General features: G+C 38.6%; 3 protein-coding genes across 4 annotated transcripts in view; 1 reads left to right on the forward strand and 2 right to left on the reverse strand.

Moving 5' to 3' along the window:
- Positions 1 to 41: 41 nt before the first annotated feature.
- Positions 42 to 10,484, reverse strand: RAD9B (RAD9 checkpoint clamp component B). 2 transcript variants are annotated; one of them, XM_082774274.1, is made up of 11 exons: positions 10,335 to 10,484; positions 9,841 to 9,911; positions 8,792 to 8,941; positions 8,170 to 8,284; positions 7,203 to 7,302; positions 6,637 to 6,743; positions 4,704 to 4,810; positions 4,165 to 4,229; positions 3,517 to 3,639; positions 2,578 to 2,833; positions 42 to 2,237 (listed from the first exon to the last, which is right to left on the reverse strand). In XM_082774274.1, the coding sequence occupies exons 1-11, from the start codon at positions 10,366 to 10,368 to the stop codon at positions 2,109 to 2,111; spliced, it is 1,257 nt and encodes a 418-aa protein (XP_082630400.1). In that variant the 5' UTR covers positions 10,369 to 10,484; the 3' UTR covers positions 42 to 2,108. The 2 variants fall into 2 exon arrangements, with proteins under 2 accessions (XP_082630400.1, XP_082630399.1); XM_082774273.1 differs by lacking the exon at positions 10,335 to 10,484 and having other exon boundaries at positions 9,841 to 10,218.
- VPS29 (VPS29 retromer complex component) lies at positions 10,453 to 14,618 on the forward strand. The gene is made up of 4 exons (XM_082774280.1): positions 10,453 to 10,527; positions 13,094 to 13,285; positions 13,724 to 13,959; positions 14,248 to 14,618. The coding sequence occupies exons 1-4, from the start codon at positions 10,525 to 10,527 to the stop codon at positions 14,363 to 14,365; spliced, it is 549 nt and encodes a 182-aa protein (XP_082630406.1). The 5' UTR covers positions 10,453 to 10,524; the 3' UTR covers positions 14,366 to 14,618.
- Positions 14,619 to 15,776: 1,158 nt separating this feature from the next.
- KNTC1 (kinetochore associated 1) overlaps positions 15,777 to 22,223 on the reverse strand; it is a 40,580-nt gene continuing 34,133 nt past the window's right edge. Inside the window, exons 56-64 of the mRNA XM_082774281.1 lie at positions 21,667 to 21,762; positions 20,712 to 20,768; positions 20,211 to 20,265; positions 20,068 to 20,131; positions 19,207 to 19,336; positions 17,917 to 18,006; positions 17,223 to 17,368; positions 16,434 to 16,524; positions 15,777 to 16,162 (exon numbers count right to left, since the gene is read on the reverse strand). Coding sequence (XP_082630407.1) covers positions 16,103 to 16,162; positions 16,434 to 16,524; positions 17,223 to 17,368; positions 17,917 to 18,006; positions 19,207 to 19,336; positions 20,068 to 20,131; positions 20,211 to 20,265; positions 20,712 to 20,768; positions 21,667 to 21,762 — 789 coding nt within the window. The 3' untranslated portion in view covers positions 15,777 to 16,102. The remainder of the gene's footprint in view (positions 16,163 to 16,433; positions 16,525 to 17,222; positions 17,369 to 17,916; positions 18,007 to 19,206; positions 19,337 to 20,067; positions 20,132 to 20,210; positions 20,266 to 20,711; positions 20,769 to 21,666; positions 21,763 to 22,223) is intronic.

Below are 22,223 nucleotides of genomic sequence, written 5' to 3' on the forward strand. Positions count from 1 at the left end.
CGACAGGGCCCATACTATCAAAATAACTTTAAATGATGCATGAAGCAGTAACACTTCCTAGGAATTAGATTATTGTGACTATTTATGAGAGGAACGTACAAGAAAGGTGTTCTGTGTAATAGAAACACGCTTGAAGGGAGAACAGGCTGACTTTCAGCTGCTGCCGAAGGTTTTTGTTAGCTGTCAGGAGCTGGTTGGTAGGGAGCAGTAATCTGAAGGAAAAGGAAGAGATTTTTAGATACCAGTAACCTACGGTACCACGACAGGTAATAATGCTCGCGGGAGTTGGGATTTCTGCAGCAGTGTTACTGGGTATTTGGGTGAAAAAGGGCTAAGATGTGGTGAATCGGAAAACTCTGTGGTTCTGTGCTACTTTTACGGCTATCTTTGGGAGACCTACAGCATACAGTTTCCCTCTAAATTTGCTTTCTTTGTGTTTCTAAAGAAGGTATGGCAGATAAATAGAAGGGAAGAAAAAAGATTTTGGGACCAGACAGTTATGACTGAGTAAGGGAGAGGGGAGAGGTGAAGGTCTTGCAAAGCTGTAAAGTATTTTGTGATGGAATCTCCATCTCTTGTAATGGACATCCTTTCTCCAGGAAGGAACCAGACTTTGTGTTTGTGTGTGTAGAAACAAACTGTATGAAGTAGTTCTTGCAAAGATAGCTGAAATAATGAAGCAAATCTGAGTCTGTATCTAATGAGGATGCTTTTTTGTTGTTGTTAAAATGAGACTATCATCTATGCTTACATAAGAGGCAATTATGTGAATTTCATGTCTGAGGTATAACTTATGCAGGAATAGTTCTGTAAATACATTTAAATGAATTGTAAAGATATTTAATAAATATAGTATTTATACTAAAATGTGTTTTTTAAAGTAAAGTTGACTGCACAAATTCTGTTTGTTACTGCAGTGACGTTGCTGGTAGCACAGAGCTGCCCAGCCACCACTTCTTGAGGTGTTTGGCTCTTGTTCAGAGCTCTGCGGTGTCTTCAAATCTGTCTGTAAGTGATGCCATGCCCCACTACACAGAACTCCTCTGTAAGAGGTTGGCAAGCAGAGTAGCTGTCTTTTAAAGCAACCAAAGATTAGAAATGTCAGTATTTGAGTGTGACTTTGGAAATACTACATGGTAATTTTCTCTGCAAGCTTGCTTAGAAGTGAGCAAATGTACAGATCTCCAGCTCTGTTCAGTATAAATCACATTGATCCATTATCCTGCTGCACCAAAAAGCAGCTGTGGATGTGTTCTCCCCAGGAAAGTGGCTGCAAGCAGTTCTGTGGCTTGCTGAGATGTAGTGACCAGGGCCAGAGAGCCCTGTCGCTGACTCCCGCTGGAGGAGTTGAGGGAAGGGAAAAGAGCGATTCAAGGCTGAAACACAAGAACTCATAAGCCATGCTTTCAAATCATTTTTAATCACAATTTTTATTTATTTAACTTAAGTTGTCATAGAAATGCATTTATTTTTAGCTAAATATTACTTCTACAACGTTTCTGTAAGAATACCAGCTGTTACATAGCACTGATGTATTTGGCTGTGCTGCAGTAGGTGGGTTTCCTATTCAGTGCTTCTGACTTTACAACAGTAACTTAATTTGTCTGAAGTGCTAATGCAATTTGAATTCTCTTGTGAGACTGGAAAGCTGAACATGTAAAGCAATGTGTCTACAGAATACATCATCTACAAATCTAAACGACCTAAATGTATATTACGACAGCAGCTATGGCTTTAAAATGATTAGTACTGGTGCTTAACGCAGAGAATAAACACTTAACCAGTACTGACATGGCAGGAAATGATACAGTACTCTGTACCAAGTAGTTCTGTCCTTTTGGTACATTCCCCTTAGAGGGGGAAAAACAAACACACTTGAGTGGAATTTCCACTTCCCAGACTCTGGCAATAGATGTTAGTGAAATGCAGATTACTATTCAAGTAGCTTCCATTAAGTTCCAGCTTGCCTAAGAACTGCAGGACATTTTCATAACAGAATTAAACTTCTTTCTAAGGCTAGAAACTGCTCCACACTGTGTCAAATGTGCTTCTGTCTTTCAACTTTCAAGGCAGTCCACATTAGTCTTGGATTCGTACACCTCATGTTACTAGAGAACTTGGGAGCTCTGCATGTTGCCAAAATCCTCTTCAGTGTCACTAGCTGTTGCTAAACTATGGGAGGTGTGACTGATGGCATCCTTCTTAGGAGAAACTGCTCCAAAGAACAAGAACTGAAACTGGAAAATGCAACGTTTACAGGAATAAGATGTTATGCATGTGGTACAGAATTTGGGGGTTAATTATTTCTGAAGCTTTTGCCATTTTAAAAATACATTTTGAAGTCTTTATCAGACTATGGTGATGTTTCCTAGTAAAATATTTCCAGCATTATAGTTCAACGTGTTTTTTTGTCAGCTATGCTGCTTTGAAAGCCAGTTCCATTGAAGTGCCATGTGGAACACTGAGTACCAACATGTAAATGTAGCCCCTGAACTACATGCAGCATCTAGCTTTTAGATGCCAGCTGAGGTATTTCACTGTTCTATAATACAACATAAATGAGGGCAGTGTCCTTACCTTGTGATAATGAGATTCTCTTGACTCTGCTTCCAGCACTGCTTGGCCATCTGTCTCAGGCATGGCTGTTCCCTCAAGATCTTTAAGAATGTTCCCCGAGTTGCACGTATTCCGTTTTGCCACAGGACTTGCAGGTGCCGCTGGCTCTGTGTTGTGTTCATTTTCATTCTGCCGTGGCCTTTTGGAAGCAGCTGCTTCTGCATTACCGTCCTTATCCATGGAGGAGTTCTCAGATTTGTCCATGAATGCCTTTGAGCTATATCAGAGAGCGTAGGTCAGATTAGTAATTGGCCTCTGCATGGCTTTGTTAAGGAGTCTACTGCCTGCTAAGGGAAGGCCTTACAGCTTTACAACAGATGCTCTGCAAGTATCTTCCCCTTACTGCAACAGAACTCCGTGGAGGTAAAGCTAATGAGAGGCTACTGCGGAATGCACCCCTTTGCACCAAAAGCTTCAGTGCTGTTCATGGTACTAAGAAATAATGCTTTTGCTACAGCCACAGTTCCTCAGTGGAACAGATAATGGGAATTGTCTGTGATCAAGAAGGGACTGTGTGCCTAAAACCATTCCCTTGCACGCTTACAATAGGTAAGAGACCCGTGAGGTGACTCGGGCTGCTCAAGCACCCGGTGGCTCTCTGATCTGTGGCACTGCCTATACAAATAGCAGACTGCAGCTGTAGCTTTGATGAAAAGAATCCACTGGTGGAAAGAGATTGAGGGCTCTCTGTCATGCTCTGGCTGGGCCTAAACTACTTCAACCTTTTTCTGAATATATCTAGTTCATAGTTTTCCTATGAAAAAAGGCTACAGGATCAGTACAATGCTTATGAACACCCTGCAAGAATATGCAGATCACCTTGACTTAGCAGGAAAACTTTTAACTCCAACTTTTCAGCCTGCTAAGTCAACCTGCCTCCCTCACCCACCCCGCTGTTACCTTTCCGGAATCCGTGAACAGCACAGGGGCTCCTGGGAAGCCGTCCCATTGTCGATGTCAGACAACGTAGCCAAAATAAAGCTGGCTTCCAGCACCATGTCTTCAATGCTGAAAGCAACCGGTCTAAACACAAATATCCAGAGACGAAGCAGCATGCATCATTACGTGTATTTTGGGAGGAAACAGCTCGTGCAATTCTATACATGCAGATCACAAAATACCCAGCTGAAAAATTGAGTATTTGCTGCTTAAGAACCTAAGATGGCTTCCTTATAAATACACCAACAAGTAAATATTATACAATATTATGCATAGTCAAGTTGTAGTTTTAAATAAAAACTGCTAAAGTTATATTTTAAACTAAAAATGTGTCATTTCTTTTGTCCACTAAATAAAACTGTGCTGAGGTAGCTTGTAGGTGCTTGCTAGACAGCACGGCTAGCTTAGTAATCCCGGTGTCCATGTTGAATGTTTTATGTGCAGTAACGAACTACTTATCCCTGTACTGCAGGTTAATCAGAAATAGAGCTATTCTGAAATGAACATTTTTTACAGTTAAATATGTATTGAGTGACCTGCAGTCAAAAAAAAAACACAACTGTAGAGTTTTAACTGTGCTATTTCTAGATAGGTAGTTCCAGAACGTACCTCCCAGATACATCAAAATGGATTGAGACAGGACCATGGGTAGCTTCAGAAAATGCCAGTAGCCCCTGAAAAGAAGGGGTGAGTGGTTAAGTGCTATTTTAAACACAGATGAAGATTAGCACGCATTTATTCCAGCTGTTGTTTACTGGGGGAAAAAAAAAAAAAAGTAAAGTCTACTTTAAAGGGTGAAAGTTTACTGCTGCTAGCATGTATTTCCTGCCTTCTCTGCCTGGAGCTTTGCCTAAGAAATGTCTGCAGTAGAATTACTATGCCCGTGATGCTTTTTTCTCCAGCAGTTACATGTCTGCCCAGTACTGAAATTACTTTTCTGCTGGTTTAAAAGTTTTGCCTTTCACAGGCTGCTCTGAGGGACTCTGCAGTGTCTTGAAAATGCCCGTTTTTAAAGCCAATCCTTAACCAGCTGGTGAAATCCTGCTACCAGACAGGAGGTCTGGTGCAACGCTTGCAAGGAGGAATCATTCTCAATTGCCCAGGTCAAGTCATGCAAATTAATGGAAAATGACAAATTTTTAACTTACCCTCAGTTCTTTAAGGCAAAACGTCACTTCAGAATCTACTCCAACTTGAAAGTAGTCAAATTCATCTGGATTCAGCTGTATTTCAGTAAGCATTGTCTTTGAAAAGTCTGTTTGAAATAACGAGAAAGTCGAGGACTCAAAACTACAATTATTATAACCATGATGTTTTTGTATTAGCAACAAATGGTGAGTAACAATAATAGATGTTTAGCTTATCTAAATTTATATTTAATAAAATAAAAAATAAATTATTTACAGCATATTATGTGGATTTATGCAGCTTTTAACAGAACTTATTTCATGATTGGCTATGCGATGGCGTCCTGATGCCTGCTGTCAATCCTTTAAATCTACTTTATCTACAGGCATTGATCACAAATGCGATTACCAGCTTCTTACTGCTGCATAGATGGGAAGGCCAAAATGCAGCATGACTTTAACAGAGTGATCGTTGTCAGCAATTATGATTAGAGGACCATGAAAGCCGAGTTGGGTTACTTAGTCTAAATTATCGTCTTTTCTTGATCCTATGCAAATGACAATGGAAAATAAGCTCTCCAGCATCAGGTATTCAATTGTTGCTCGCTGTCATTTGACTACTCATTAGCTATTATCAGGTGTGTGAAAAGAAAATAAGAGGGTACTACCAGGATGCATCACAGTCTGAGGCATTGAGAAAAATACACCAGCTTAAGCAGTTCTCTTCCAAAGCCAGGCTGCCAGGGAAGTATTAAACAAGTCCCAGCCTCCTCTTTCTTTGCTGAAGAGGTGTTTTTTTTTCAGCCTTCAACAAGGCCGTACTGCACGGTCAAATACATTCTTGTAAAGTTCCTTAGAACTGCAAAAATAAATGTTTACAGCATACCTGCCAACTTCTCCAAGGCAGAGCCCACCATGTGCATATGAAAACAAGCCTAGGCAGAAGCTGTAATTTCTGTCTCTGAAAATTAAACCTGAATGTGGAAAAACCCAATCCATCAGCAGACGGTATGTTCAAAGGACACGCTTTGTTTCAGAGCACGCAGAACATCTGCTGCAGGCAGCGCTCTGCATCGCATGCTACACAACAAAAGCCACACCTGTCATTCCTCTTTTTCTCCTGTTTGATTGTTCATTTTTTTTCAGTATCCCACTGCATTTCTACCTACTATTTTTTCACTCTCCTTATTACAATAACGCTTTTAAATGTATGTTCTTACAATAACATTTCTTTTTCATACAAAAGGTAATCTTACTGTATTTTCAGTAATTTCATTCCTGATTCACTTCTGTCAGTTTCCACCACTTACTCCTTCTTGCTCTCCACTGTTTTAGCCTGTTCTAAGCACAATGCCCACACCTACACTCCAGGCAGTCATCTTTTCTAGGTCATTATCCTCAGCTTTGGTCATAAGTATGCAAAGCATCCCTTTATTATATGATACACAAGAACCTGTACTTCAAAAACACAATCATAACATTAAAATTAGTCTGAGTCACGCACCAAGAATCTGGACTGCTCTCCATCTCAGATCCGAAAATAACAACACACAACATAACAGTATTAGGCCAGCTAACACACTAGATATACTCTGTAGCAGTATCAATTCTTTAATTGTGTTATTCTGATTTAAATAGTTCATTTTAAGGCCTAATATTATCTCCTTTTCCCTGTCTGTTTCCATGCTTCTGCTCTTACAGCATGGTAATTACCTCTGTTGAAGCCTACAGCAAATGGCGTAACTTATTTCAATTGGCTGCTCAGTCTGCTATCTGCCACCGATACCAGGAAAATATTATTAAAACCATCGTTTCTTAACCCAGAGGATGGCAGTCTGAAATTAAAAATCTCCATTTCATTCAGCTATGAAACACATTTCTGTTGCAAGTTGTTACTCCTGCAGTTCACCCGTTCTGAAGTCCCAACAGCCCTTTGGATTTTGCATTTCCTTACCAGCATCTTCCTCGGCGTAACTCCTGAAACAAACTTTCATAGGAGTAACCGATAAAGTCACTTCTTCTTGACTGGTTGGAAAATGAATCATTATATCAGCCAGCAGCCTATAAAATTTAATTTAGTATTAAAATAATTTTACATGACACGAGTTATTACCTAGCAATTGTTACTGGCATTAGAAATTAAAATTATTCCTTGACACTATTGTTGGAAAAAACACCTTTGAAATGTGCAACCCTTCAAGCATGCTGTAGCTTTAAAATTGATTTGTACAGTACTAGGTATGTGAGAAATCTAAAAACACACCTAATAATTATGAAATCAAATTTGCTTGCATTTAATACCTGTGCATGTTGCCCAATCAGCCTCACATACATACACAGTGCTGCTGATCCCTGTTTCTGAAGTAGTAACGTGAACTATCAAGTATTAGAACAATGGATTTAGCAACTCATCACTTGACTGTGGGCCCTAACCAGACTTTGATTTTTTAATGACTATAACAACAGGATTGCCTCCTGGATGATTTCTTTTCAGAAAAAAAATATTTTTCTATTCATTACCTGGAGTGGACTTTAAGTATGTTCGGACACATGTGCTTTGCAAAAACAGCCTGCAGTGGATCACATTCTTGGAAAGTCAGATTATACGTTTTTATAACACCTAAGTATAAAGCATGTGAACAAAAATCAATACTTAGAATTGTAATGCTTACATTAAAGCCAAAAAAAACAAGGGTCTAAAATTCTATTTTATTTTTAGTATTATTTGTTCTTTTAATAAAGACATCTCAACAGAGAATGTAACTGAAGGACTCTAGCAGTAACTCACCCACAAATAGAAAACTGAATTCAAACGCCACCTAACACTTCCTTCATCCTATTAGTTATTCCCTCTAGCATCTGAGTTTTTTTAAGAATTCACAGCAAATGACTGAAGAGCAACAAGTCCAACAAATGCATGGAAAAAAAATAAATTCAATATTTAACTTATACAGTAATATAAATGGTGGTGGAATACATATGAAAAACTCTACAGATCTGTTTCTAGATAAGCCTGAGCTGATGTATGAACTAAGTGAGCTTAATTGTCTTGAGACCTAATTCAATATATTACCTCTAAGTGTTATTATTAGTGGAAAGACTAATATCAAAGACTGTATCCTTTACTTCAAACACCCACCAAAGCTGGAGTTCCCTCCCTCCCCTTTTAAATTCCGTAAAATGTGTTCTTCAGAATTGAATCCAGACTAATTCTAAATGGTGTAAGAAGTGGGCTGACAATTAGTATATAGCATGTACAACCACTGAAATGAAGAAAAAGTCGGTCTGAAAGGTATGATCCTGTCATACCTTTTTTTTTTAACAAGGTGATGCACATGTTGAATATAAATTTTGATGTGAAGAGGCTGAACGTGTTTGGCATAATGTTCCATCAATAACACTCAGTTAGTAATTACACTAAATATTATGTTATCCTGCTGTTTAAAACTGCTACTGTTTCTGGAAAGTGACTTTTTGTGTAACCTACCATTTCTGCAGAGAAGCTGAAAAGTTATGTGATGCTCATTAGTATTTGTATAAATGCTGCATTTCTCTACATTCCTTTCCAGCACATTTACACATCTAAATACAGGAAGAACTGACTGGGGAAGAAAAAAGATCAGTGCAGAGGTTACTCACCAAGAAGTTTTGCAATGTTATTCCCTAGCCTCATGCAGTTCATCTTGAGCTTTTATGGCTTCCCCAAACTGCTTTGTAAGCAGACGTGGAGGCAGCCGAAACCGATCTTTGCCAGCCTCACCCACAACTGCAGTATGTGGCTGACAGGGCTGTTTGCTGAACAACTGGTCAAAGCTCTCCTGGCCTGTACTGTTCTCAAGGGCTACAGGAGAAACAACCAAGAGCCAGAAATGCGGTATTCCTTCACCCCAAGATTAAACTGGTTCAGGCTTTGGAAACTGCAGGGCACAGCTCAGGAGGTACACGTTTTAAGCAGTTAAATATGAATACTCTCTTTCACAGAATTGCTCAGAAGTACTTGAGTTTAGTGTGTTCTGCATGCCTATATGATCCTCCCCCTATAATTTCATTTGGAAATTGAGCTAATTTGCTGCTTACAAAGCTGGGCATAACGATCTGTTAAAATATACCTTAATGAATAATTTACATGGAAGTGATAACTGTTTTTCTTTCTGACATGGTTGAGACACAGCTGTCCAGCAGTAATGTTGAAAAAACATAGATGAGAAGAAGATGTATGCATACGCTGACCTTGAAGAATTCACTGATCTCAAGGCAAGCTGAAAAGAAATGTAAATTGATTAACTCAAAACTGTCTCATACTGGATCTTTACCAAAAAAAACTACCTCTGTACTTCAGTAGCATACATAGGCCACAAAACCTTTAAATGCGTACATCTCAAAACAAATATAGAAGTATCATGCATATTATCATGTTCAGACTTATCACCTTCGTTATTACTGGTCAGAAGTCACAGGTGTAATGCAGGCACAGGAATCCAATCTTGGGATATTTAAGTGTGTGAGTTAAGCTTTGAAGTGTGTTACCTAATCACTCAGAGTTTCAGCTTGTGTTTGAGGTATGTGAAGGACTGGAGCCTGCTCTAAAACAATCTTCCTGTACGTCCATCCACACAAGGCATACAGATGAGCACAGCCACTACCAGCACCTACAGGATACTTCACGCATGAAAAGAGAGGACCTCCCAGCAAGGTGGGTCAATCACTTTTAACTCAGAAACCTCTAGAGAAAACCCTAATTCTGCGGGAAGTGGTGTTTGATTAATGGGAGGCATTCTTCCTGTTGAGTCATACCAATACAAAAACATGTTGTTCAAGCGTGATTTCTGATGTGGTACAAAACATAAACCTCTTGACCTGTGACAATAGAAATAAAACCCTTGGTATTAATCAGGATGTCCTGGACACGCTTCACCTTGGGTAACACCAAATTCCAATAATGTTAGGTGCAGAGCAGGTATGAATCTTCCTGGATATAATCTGCATAATTACAATTACAGAAAATGTGGCATTTGTCCATGTTGAAAGTGGAGGGAGCTGAGAGGGAATGTAACTCAGACTCAAGTGTACCTGTAGGAAAACAGATAAGGCAATAGCCAACAGCACAACCGTGTTCCCAACAAAGATTTTAAACTGACAATTAATCAAATTTACTTACGCCTTTTTCTAAGGGGTCAAAGCAAAACTCATCGCTAATACGTGCTATGGCGTGTATTGCTTTTCCAAACACTAAAAGGAAAGAAACAAAACACCGCAGCGTGCATTTTAAGTTACAACAAGTTATACCACATCTTCTCCACGATAATTTAAGGGGAAACATTCCACATTTACCACACGTTTCCAAGAAAATTGATACCATGAGGGCAAACGTTACTCTTTCCCGTGGCAGCGACGCCTTGGTGCTCTCCAGGGCTGCCCAAGGAGGCACACCTCAGGTTTGGCACCTCCCTGCACAAGCAACCACCGAAATACCCTGTTTTCCCCCCAAGGTCTCCCCACCGACCACCATTTTAGTCAGAAAAAAAGACATTTTGTGGCGACAACGAGCGCGGGGACCTCTCCCCGAGGGACAGCCAAGGGGGTCTCACTCCCTGCCCGCGCTGAGGCAGCGCCCTGAGGGGGCCGCTCCCGCGCCCTGCCCGCGCTCGGTACCTCTGAGGGGAGCCCCCCCGAGCACCCCCCTCATGGCCGCGCCCTTCCCCTCACGGCGAGCCCCGGATGCAGCCGCAGGGGGCGGGCGGCGGAGAAAACGCGGTCGGGGCCGGCTTGGCCCTGTGGAGGCGCCGTAGCGGCGGCGGCGGGGCCTGGCTTCCGCGGGGAGGTGCGGGCGGCGGCGGGCAGGATGGTGAGAGGCGGCGGGCACGGCCCCGGGGCTCGGTCCCCCCCCCCACCCCCGGTCCACCCCGGTCGGGGCGCTCCGCTCCCGGCTGCTTCTTACCGGGGGGGCTCCGTTCAGCCGGCGCCCGGAGGAGGGAGGCGAAGGGATGGTGGTGGTGGGGGAGGCTAGGCCTGAGGTGGGGGGGGGGGGGGGGGGGCTGCGCTCGGAGCGTTTTGTTTTTAATTTTTTCCCCTCACGATTTTGATTTTAACGCTTCTCTCATAACGCCGACAAATCATTAATTGTGATTTTTTAATTTAATTTAATTAATTTATTAATTTTTATTATTTTTTTTATTTCCTTCCCCGTTCATCCGGCTGTGTTTTTTTATTTTTTTTTTTTCTTTTCTGTTGCTTCCTTTTCGTTTAACGCTGGTCGCCTCTCACCCCGTTTTCCATTCCCCTGTCTGCGATCAACTCCGCCGCCCCTAAGGCCGGGCACAGAGTAAGTGCGCCGAACGGGCTCGGGGGGCAGCCAGCGGGCACCCAGGGCAGGCAGGAGGTAGCCAGGGCAAGCAGAAGGCACCCAAGAGGCACCCACAGTACACAGGAGGCACCCAGGAACCACCCAAGATAGGCAGGAAGCGTCCAGGAGGCACCCAGGAAAGGCAGGAGGCACCCAAGAGGCACCCAGGGTACACAGGAGGCACCCAGGAACTACCCAAGATAGGCAGGAGGTGTCCAGGAGGCTTCCAGAAAGGGCAGGAGGCACCCAGGAAAGGCAGGAGGCACCCAGGAGCTATCCAAGATAGGCAGAAGGCATCCAGGAGGCTCCCAGGAGGCATCCACAGGAGGCACCCAGGGGCTACTCCCCAGCTGCACCCCAGCTCCGAGTCACACCTGGGTGCCTTTGCTCATTGTTACGGTGGCTTTCCAAGCTTTAATGTAAGTAATGGGAGCTCAGAAGGGATCTGGGGGAACGTGGCCTGCCTGCTCACCAGCAGAGGAGATCTGTTGGGTCCTCTGCTGACTGCAGTGGGGTTGTGTGTAAGCGGCAGCGCGGTCTGATTAAACATCATGTGCAGAACGGGGACTGTGTGCCTAAATCCTGAGGTGTCAGTGAGAGAACCCATCAATTGTCACTTTAATGATCAGAATCACTCATTACCCATTTTTACATGCTTTCCAGTACATCGTTGCAAGAAGGAGCTAGTTAGTATTTTGGAGAACTTTTGAAAGACCATTAAAAGACATATATTTGTATTTCTTTCCTGGGTTGGTTTCAGATTGGTAGCTTGTAGATGAAAGAACTCCTGTACTGTTTGCCAGTATTTTCAAACACCTACTCTCAAAAGGTGCATGGGTTTCATGATGGTGCCAAGACATTGTTAATTAAAAACAGGGAGAAAAAAACACCCAAGTTCTCTGCCTTTTGGTGACAGCTAGCATGAAGATAGCTGCATGGCTTAAAGATATAAAAATTAAGAAAGGTGACTTGGTTTCTATTGCTTACGGATATAGGTGCATATAGATTTCTGAACTGTTTTTTGCACAGATTAGATGGCTGTCATTCTAGGAACAGTCTGCCCAGCAAAGTGTTAGGGTTGGAAGATGATCTGCCACAGTTAACTGGGAGGTGTCCATCAGGCTGTCAGGGATGCCTGCCTTTAAATCCAGTGGTTTCAGTATAGAAGCATAACACCCATGCTTCATAGAGCTTTTCATGCCCTTCTTGCAAAATTAATTTATCACTACTTTGCTTGCATTAATTATTTCTTTATTAGGCCTAAAATATCAAACCATGGCCTTCATCTGAATCCATAATTTCGAAGCTGCCATTAAATTTGTTTTCCTTGCATATTTTGTAATGAAACTGTGAATGGATAAAACTGGTAATAGAAACACTGCATGTAATAATCTATCTTCTCTGCTGCAGTGTTTTGTTTTTTTCCATTTCATTATTTTTTTACTCTTCTGTTGTTCATTGATTCCTACAGTATGGGCTTGGAACAAGCGTCCTGTTCTGATTAACTATTAACACACATTGCAAATTTGCTATTTTCTTTTTTTTTTCTTTTGATAAAAAAACAGAAGTTAATTAATGTAGAAAGAAGCTGGGATGAAGGATTTTTAAAGGGAATTGACTACAGTTTAGCTAGGTCTGTACTTGAGAACATCTGGTAGAGATGTCCTCTATCTTTTCTTTTTTTTTTTTAATGTTTAAGTGAAAACAGAATGTGGGATAGTTTATGGTAGTTCCCAAATTTGTGTAAATTACATCAAGTAGTAATACAGTTCTTTTGCTATACCCTGCAGTGGCTTGCTTTCAGCAACAAAATTAAAACAACAACAACAACAAACTGTAGACCCTTGTGTTCATAAGGCCCTCCTCTTGACAACATTCAAGATTAGTAAGGGCCCTTGCCTTCACTCAAATATAGAAATATTCCATCACCATTTCATTCTTATTTGAGTAGCTTTTATATCAAAATGCAGTTACAAAACTGATGACATTGCAATGCTGTCTGTTATGTAATGATTCTTGTCTTAAGTATCTATAATGATTTTTCTTCCCTGTCGTGACACCCGGTAAGTTGGTGTTAGTATTAGGAGATCTTCACATTCCACATCGATGCAACAGCCTCCCAGCCAAATTCAAAAAGCTGCTGGTTCCAGGAAAGATCCAACACATTCTCTGCACGGGAAACCTCTGCACCAAGGACACTTATGACTACCTCAAGACTCTGGCTGGGGACGTTCATGTTGTCAGAGGGGACTTTGATGAGGTAGTGGCTTCTCTTGATATTTGGTTAATCTCTTACATAAAGGCAATGTTTGTGTTATTTGTACTTTAGGTGGGCAAATTAAGCTTATGTAGTATTAGGAGTGAAAAGCACACTGAGTAAAAGAGTTGGGGTTCTACTTGATATGAATTGCACAGTAAGTTCTGTCATTGGTCTTCTGTCATAAAACTAATTTATGTACTTAGCTAAGTCAACAGGAGCTCAAGCCAACAGGAGCTCCAGTTGTGAGATCTTTAAAGTTCCTTGCATCTTTACCAAATTCTTGATACTGTTCATAAAAGCAGTATTGTAGCTCTCAGTTTGTAGCAGTAGAGCAAATCACAAGGTATTTCCATAGGCTTTCCACGTTTCTGTTTTATGCAGTTTTTTAAAATATAAATCTGAAAATCTGATTTTTTTTTTTTTACTTTTGATTTTTAGAACCTGAATTATCCTGAACAGAAAGTTGTAACTGTTGGACAGTTCAAAATTGGGCTGATTCACGGCCATCAAGTCATTCCTTGGGGTGATATGGCAAGCCTGGCACTGCTACAAAGGCAGTTTGATGTGGACATCCTCATTTCAGGACATACACACAAATTTGAGGCGTTTGAACATGAAAACAAATTCTATATCAACCCAGGATCAGCTACAGGAGCCTATCATGCCTTAGAAAAGTAAGTATGGGATGGGAAATTCCTGTGGGGGGTTTTCTTCTGATAACACAAACTACAGAACTCCTTGTGAAGGTTAATATTTACATTCTAAATGTCAGGCAGAGGAGAGGTTTATAGTAGTTGGTAATTGTCCTGGAGTGAAACACAGAGAAATAAAGCTTCAGATCTGATGTACTGTGCTTACAAAACTGGAATCAATTAAAGTGATTCTTGCTAAGAAGTCTAACGATGAAACACTACTACTACAGTTTAATACTAAACAATATTATTTTTTTCCTCTCTTTCCAGCAATATCATTCCTTCATTTGTGCTGATGGATATCCAGGCTTCTACAGTAGTTACGTATGTCTATCAACTAATTGGAGATGATGTGAAAGTAGAAAGAATTGAGTACAAAAAATCGTAAAATATATTTGCTTGTCTGGCATTTTTACCATCTCATCCTGGAACTGCAAGTTACTACAATACTTGATTGTTAGTTTACAGTACTACACTTACTTGCTAACAGCTTAACAATGTAGCTTCTTGGTAATAACTTTAAAACAACATTGTGTTTGCTTATTTTCTCTGTATGAATTGATTTGTAAAATATACCATTAAAATAACTGTTTAAATACTGTTCCTTAATGTTATAATAAACTTCACTTCATAGAAAAACTAAGCTTTATGAACTGTTGAAAAAAAAGCAACAACTGTGCTTGTTTTTAAAGTGGCTGGCAGTTCTGTCTTTACCTAATGCTTAGCAAAGAGCTTGATGTGCTGGTTCAGTGACATCTAAAAGAAAAATGTAAAAGGTTTGAACAAAACAGTTAAGGGCACTGGGGACACGTTAGGTTTGCTTCACAATCTGTTTGATATTTGATTTTTTTCATTCCCAATTAAGTTAAAAGAATAAACTGGATTGATTTTTTGAAAAATTAGAATGAACACTTTCTTAACTTAGACTAGTAATTTCACTGTATGAAGTTGAACTTCAGCCTTTTTATAGTCAAAGCCATTCCAAACACTACTATGCTTTAATGAGTGACAGTCTCATTAATTTTGTAAACAGTAAAGAGAAGCTTTCATTTATTTATGGCTTATATCTGATAGTATGTCTACATAATTTGTTCCACATACAAAGGTTTTAAATAATGTAATTCCATATAACACTTGTACTACTGTTGAAGCCTAAAAAATGAGTTGTTCAAGAAGAGTGGACCTTTTCCCTAGTCTCAGGGAACTGCATGTATTTTAATAGCTACTGCTTCTCATGACTGCTAATTTTCCAATATAAATAAATCTGTTGTCTTCTGCACAACATTTAGAAAAATGGCCTGCTTCCTTTGCATATATTGTCTTTTGTATTACCATTTTCTTCAGTGCAATATCTGTGCAAAAATCTCTGTAACTCAAGCCTCTATAGGAAATACTAAACTAATGAGTTATCCATAGAACTTAAAGGATCAGCTAGAATATTTACTTCTGTGTCAATCTTATTTCTATTAAAGCAGGCTTATTTTTACCTTATAAAAAGACCCAAGTATTTCAGCTTGGTATCTCAGGAAACTTTGGCTAACTGCAATTTCATGCAGTGAAATACATGCCTATCATTTTCTTAATGTCTACAGCACAATAAAGAACAAGGTTAAAAGGAAACTTTGCCAAATGTGTTCTACTCAGTCAATAGCCTCTCTTGACAAGTAAGCTTACCAGCCACTTCATAAAGTTTACAAAATACTGGAAGGTCAATATTGATACTCAGTTTATTTATACTCATACTTTAATTAAAATTACAATTTATCGAAAAGGCATATTTTACACGAAGCGTAACACTTCCAATTTAAAATTCAATTACAGTTATGGAAGATTATGTTTGTGCAAATGCAATCTTAAGAGTGATGCTGACAGCAGACTTCAACACAGAGATATAATACAAAAGTAAAGGAAATCAGTTTTAGTCCTTCTTAAAATCAAAGCGATAAGTATGAATTGTGGCAGAGTATGGCATAGAAACAGCATAGAACAGTTAAAAAAATGTGGAAAATATTTCTTTTGGAAGAAAAGCAGTGAGGTTTTAGTTCAATGTTCACTTGACCGGTATGTACATTGCTAATGCATAGCACTTATCTTGCCAGCAGAGGGAGAAAAGACAAAGGATAAATCAACACCTTATTGATGACTGTTCTAGTTTGCCAGTCTCTTCTGGTCCATTCATACATGCCTGGAGGGGAAGAGGGCAAAATTAAAAGGGTTTAGAAAACAGGATATAATTTAAGACTTCTGAGCAGTGCTAAACCTTGTGCTTTTAAACACTTTCACATTTGATTCAATTAAAATGTAGTTGCATCAATTAAAGGGATATTTTATTATATAGAATATATTTTACTAAAATAAATCCAATAACAAGTACTTGTGCTAGAACTTGAGTGGGAATCCTAGTTTAGTAAAAAAGGAAAAAAATACTGCATGAGGTACAAAGTGTTTTGTTTTACCTTCAGAATATCAGAGGATGATTTATCTACCAGAGTAAGATTTCCACATTTCTCTTGATATTCTTGAATTAGGGCTGTTGCATCATCAATGCTGTAGGAGGAAAAAGTTTATCAACTTTGTCAACTGAAGTTCTCTAAAAAACCAAGAATTTAGGCTGAATACACTGAAATATAAACCCAGGTATAACTCCATGTTTTTGAAGTCAGGTAGATCTTAGCATTTAACCTGTAGCTGTTAAAAATCAAATAAATACAAGACTTTAAATAGTTACTTATTTTTTCCTCTCCCATTTTGACTGCAGGATAACTGGTATTCAGGTGAAATACAGTAGGTATTTCCAGCTTTTGAAACACAGCAGCAAACCCACTAATTCCTGAGCACAGACAGCTTGTTTATTGTTTTCAGAGCATGACCATGGCTGACACTGTCCTTCCATAATGCAACTGAGCTGAATTCACCTGACTGTATGGTGAAGTAACTCTTAAGGACAAACATTTGCTTTTTCAGACAAGATTTCTGCTCTTTTAACTGAGCTTGATCTTGACAGTCCAGGGGCAATAAGCTGCTATTTTGGCTTGAACAACCCTGTTAAACAGTATCTTAAGTATGCAAAGTAATATCGTAAGATTTTTATTTTTATTTATTTTTTTTTAGTTTAACAATGCTTTAAAAACTTGAAGAGCAAGTACTAGAGAATCTCCAAGACTTCAAATAAATGAAACTAAAGTAAAGGAGAGATTCAGTTTCCATAAGCAATGCATCACGTGTTTTACTTTTTGTTAACCTACCAGTTCTTGTTGACAAAATAATCCACCAGTTCTTTCATTCGGTGAGTATTCATCAGTTGTTGCTTCACCAGTGGAAAATACTTCGTTCTCAAGAATTTTTCATATAGCCTCTTGTTTATGATATTGTCCAAAATCAAAGATCTAATCTGTAGATTCAAATTTTAGTAATGGCAAAATATTAATGCTTTATAAATAAGAAATGTGACCTTTGAATAAAATGAGCAGTACTGGACTCCTATAAAGCAGGATTATTATTATTTTTTTTTAGTGCTGCAAAATGTCAGCTTTTTTATCAAGACTAATCTCAGATTCTAAGGGAATGAATTAAGAAACATGCTTTTAAGGAAGGCAATACAAGGCAAGACGAGAGAGTACAATTTCATAAGCCATTTGGCCTTTTTCCTTGAAACATTTGTTAAGAAATATAAAAGTGCTATTGCAAATGATGCTGTCCTACAATTAGGGTCAACCTATAAGACAGCACTGTGTGTGTATATTAAAAAATCATCCATTTACACAACATTAATAAAAATGCAAAAATCCTTGCAAATTTTGCTATTTCAGGAAGCGTTTACGCTTTATGTCAACTGATCCTTGGCAAGATTGTGGGAGAGAAAAAAAACATGGTTGTAAACAGTTACCTTTGAGAAAGTCTGTAATTAAAAGGCAAATGACGTAAATTTTATTTATTTACCTGAGAAGCAAAAGCCACCACTTCTCCAGTGTTCATATGTTCATCTATTTGTTGCAGCACAGTTTCCATGTTACATGTTGATAAGAAACCCTTGCAAAAAAAAAAAAAAAAAGAAAAAAAAAAGATATAAAACATCAATATTCTGTGAATAAAGCATTAAAGCATTAGCTCTTTCCCTTCAGAGCAAGTATTTGACTTACTCAGAAACAATTAACATTATGAAATTCGAGGTATAAACATGAAATTCTCAAACCAGGATCTGTGCAGTTGGACTGAAAGAGTAGTAATTACTAACGCTGTTAACTTTCAAACGGTATCTCACTGTAGTGGTTACAGATTCTTTTGACTCATTGCCAGCAGGCTACATCTTACACTGGTGCTGTAAGTTGGGAAAAATCTTCCTGGCTTAACTCTAAGTGGAAATGAATAGAAATCTAAGAATTTAAGATGCCTTTACTAGTGCCAGCTTGTTCATGACAGATAGAGGAACAGCCTATAATGCTTCATCTGTTAAGAATGACGCAGAGCATAAATTAAGGGAAAGAAATAAGAACAGAAAGGATGCTCTCTGGATACACAAATAATGAGGAAATGGCTTTAAGACAGAAGGTTTACATCAGAACTTGTGATGCGTATCAGGCATTTTTCTAAGCAGGAGCTTTCAAGTCTGAACACTCTTCCAAAGCAGGATTCTGTACTTTTCTTACAGTCAACTATTAAACTAGCCTACTGCTAGCACCTCAGCAATTATCTATGTTGTCATCAGCTTCACACACTGCTTTAGCATACGACTTGCGTGTGGGTTGGTTGTTGGTTTCCCCCCCCATATACTGACTGTTCACCACAAACAAATATTGGTTATCAGGGAACCTAACACTTTGGTGCATGGAAGTAGATTGAACTTCAGTTTTTAGGAAGTGGATGCATGCATGAGTCAGCCGCTAAAGCCCCCTGCTGGGCATTACTGACCTCCTAACTGATAGAGGAGGGGGATCCTCTAAAATGTTCTCTAACCCACAAAAGGCAAAGTCATGTGACAAAAAGCTGCTGAGAATGAGTCAAAACTTAAAAAAAAAAAACAAAAAACAGGGAAGTGTTCACACGATCTCTTTCAGAAGGAGAAGTCTGAGGCTGTAGCCTCTGAGGGTGGGAGATGTCTAGCAGCTTTCAGCAGTGATATATTCAAATGAGCTGGAGTTTAGAAATTGCCATCTTGTACAGCCTCTATTGAATATAATAGGCTTAAACACATTTCCTTTGCACAGCTGCAACACAAATCTTCTAATTTACCTGAATTTGCTGCTCTCGCTTCTCAGACTGAGGAATCAGCAACAGGCATCCCAAGGCAAGAGCTGGAAGGTCCAACTGTGCATATTGTTTAGCTATTCCAATGACATCCAAGTCAGCCAAAACAGGACACCTTCAGAAAGAAGATAAGGAGGAAATTTCTCAACATTACAACCTTTGATTTACAGCCGTGAAATGGAAGCTACCTGTTCTTTAGGTGAAATACTACTAATCTAAGTTTATTGTGCTTTTATACATTGCAAAGGTAATGAAAAACTGTTTGCATGTATAGGATGGTTGGAATCTTAATATAATACAGGTTAACCATGTGTACAGGCATACTAGATTATTTATTTATTTTTTTTACCATGTCAGGTTTATTCTTTGTAGGAAAATTAATATTTTTTTCTCTTATATTCTGGCTTAATATTTTGGGAAATAGGCTATACTACGGATTAACCAAAATAAATAAATAAATAAATAAAAAGATAACTGGGCTTTTAGGGTTGAACATGAGTGTTAAAGTGTCAGGATAAGAACAGATATTCCTTGTGGGGACAGTGAGAGGGGCAAATAAATTGGTTTTCAGCAGTCTGTGCAAAGTCCCTGTTCCAAGCACTGTTTAGATAGCCAAGGTACTGAGTTACAGCATACATTGCCAACAGTCTAAGCACGGAATTTCTGTTTGGATATGTGCCCTGATTCTGCCCTTTCCACAACAGGCAAAAGGTTCTTCCCCTCTCCTCAGGTTCCCCGTTTTTTAAAGCTCCTTTGTGTGTCCCAGGCCAGGTTGTTGGAAGAGAAATTACAAACAGGGAATTCCCACTCAAATTAATCCAAATTCAGTATGTACTATGTACTCACTTGAGCAGAATCACGAAACACTCACAGCATTCCTCTACCTGTTTAGGACTTGGTGGACATGAAGCTAAGAAATAAAGAAGCCATGATAAAGTAAATACATAACTAAGTTACTATACAAGCATGATAATTAATAACAATTCTACCTGTGAGAAATGGTGACAGAACCACGCTTCGCCAAGCTCGACTGAAGTTGGGAATCTGTTGACAGAAAAGTTTTCAAAGTTACAACTTTGTTTGCTTTTTACTAAATGTAAACACAGACATCTTGACTTGACTCATTGTAGGTGGAAGAAGCCTGTTGATTTTCTCTTTTATACTGGATGAATTATTCTCTAACATTGCTTTTCTTATTGTGTAGTCTAAGATTTTACTATATTTTGACTGATGGTTAAGTAATTCTGTCAAACAAACTTAACTCTAAATAAGTGTTTACTGAAGGAGCTACAAGAGCAAAATACACTGTTTCACTGATTAATAACTATACTCATCTGCATATTGCAGGTGTCATAAAAATACTCATTCAAAAGGCAGTTTTTCAATGAGTAACACTCCTTTTAATAGATTGCTGCCATTAATTTACACATACAAATAGGACTCCAAACTCTTGCTAAGAGAAGAGTAGGAGCTGAAGAATATTTGCTTACCTCCCATAATGAATGAATTCCAGTAATTGCTATCAAAGCTTTTCTTAGATACTGAATCTGAAACAAAAATATTCCATTATAAAATACCACAGTGATTTTGAAGAACTGTCAATAATGTACAGAACTGGATTATTCTTCTTGTTTGCAGAATGCAAATTAACAGTTCTTCAAGACACCTTTGTTCCTTTGAGGTGAGTAACTGATGCACACAGAAATAGGATTTATGTAAATTAAATTATCACCAGCAGTAGGAATATGTGCTGTCTCAGTAAATACCCAAGATTTTCAGTAGCCTTAATATAATGTGCTGAAAACTTCATAAAGTTAAAACTTCATAAACTTCATAAAGTTAAATCCTATCTTCTTTGGTATTGTTACAAAATTCTTACTAGATTAAAGCTAGCTTGAATGGCTCCTGATATGACTGTTTTGCCAGGTACATCTATTTCCTCCTTAGGTTGTAGCAACATAATGTACAGTTTGACAGTAAGAGGTAATTAAGATTATCAATTACAAAAATCAGGATTATTATCATAATAAATTAATTATAGGGATAATATTTTTTGAACATGTATATATATACATGTTTGTGCACGTTTGTGTATATATATTCACATACAAATATAATTTTATAAAGTAATACACATTTTTAATGATATGAAGACAATTTTCAAGTTATCATAAGATTTACTCTTGCCATCTGAAAGGCCTTTTGTTTTAAAAAGAAAAAGTACAACTATAATAATTTAAGATCAACATTCTCAAGCACTACTGGTAAAATACAAATTCCCCAAAGCTTCATCGGTTCAATGCAAACAACCTAAATTATAAATCACAGATAGCTACTCACAGTAAGTTTACTATTTATGCAATCACATTCTTCAGAAATCAGTGATGAGGAAAAAAGGCTTTTTCCTCTCATCACTGCATAACTTCATGCTTAAAAATTCCTTACCATATTGAAACCAAGAAGTTTCTGTAGTAGACCATTCCACAGCTGGGAATCATATACTTTGTATTCCAGGCTCAGTTCTGTCACCAGTCTAACAGCCTAAAGGAGAGTTAAGGAAACACTTTATTTTAATAAATACACATTCATCATCTTCAAATCTTTACTGTTTGTCAGTATAATTTTAGATTTTATTGGTATTACAGGGACCTTTAAGGTCTTAACCAAGCCACATGGAAAATAATTTTCAACACGAAAAGAGAACTAAACAAACAAACACAACAAAGAAACACCTATCCTTGATATACTTGATACTTACTTTCTAATTTTACCAAGGCTAAATGAAGCTTTTATCATCTTCCAGTTTCAAATTTTAGACTAGCATGTCTGTATTTCAACTATAGAACAGATCACTTCCATTTCACAGCTATAAATCAAGGGTAGTACTGCTGAAGCCTTAATAGAACAGCATATTTTTATTGTCATGCACTAGTGTGCATAGAAATCTCATTTATTTGCCCTTGTCTTTAGTGTCAAGTTAGCAGTTCACAAAACATACTTGG

Source organism: Aythya marila, assembly GCF_965140915.1.
Source record: "Aythya marila genome assembly, chromosome: 17".
NCBI classification, from domain to species: domain Eukaryota; kingdom Metazoa; phylum Chordata; class Aves; order Anseriformes; family Anatidae; genus Aythya; species Aythya marila.

Bases quoted from the DNA above. Each gene is read 5' to 3' on its own strand.
- RAD9B (XM_082774273.1), bottom strand. From the start codon at position 10,041: ATGGTATCAATTTTCTTGGAAACGTGTGGTAAATGTGGAATGTTTCCC. The intron at 8,285-8,791 runs GTATATTTTAAC...TTTCTTCCCCAG, and splicing joins CATGTAAATTATTCATTAAG to TCAGTTCTTCCTGTATTTAG. The intron at 7,303-8,169 runs GTAGGTTACACA...CTTTATACTTAG, and splicing joins TCAGCTTCTCTGCAGAAATG to GTGTTATAAAAACGTATAAT.
- VPS29 (XM_082774280.1), top strand. The intron at 13,286-13,723 runs GTAGTGGCTTCT...TTTGATTTTTAG, and splicing joins TCAGAGGGGACTTTGATGAG to AACCTGAATTATCCTGAACA. The intron at 13,960-14,247 runs GTAAGTATGGGA...CTCTCTTTCCAG, and splicing joins GCCTATCATGCCTTAGAAAA to CAATATCATTCCTTCATTTG.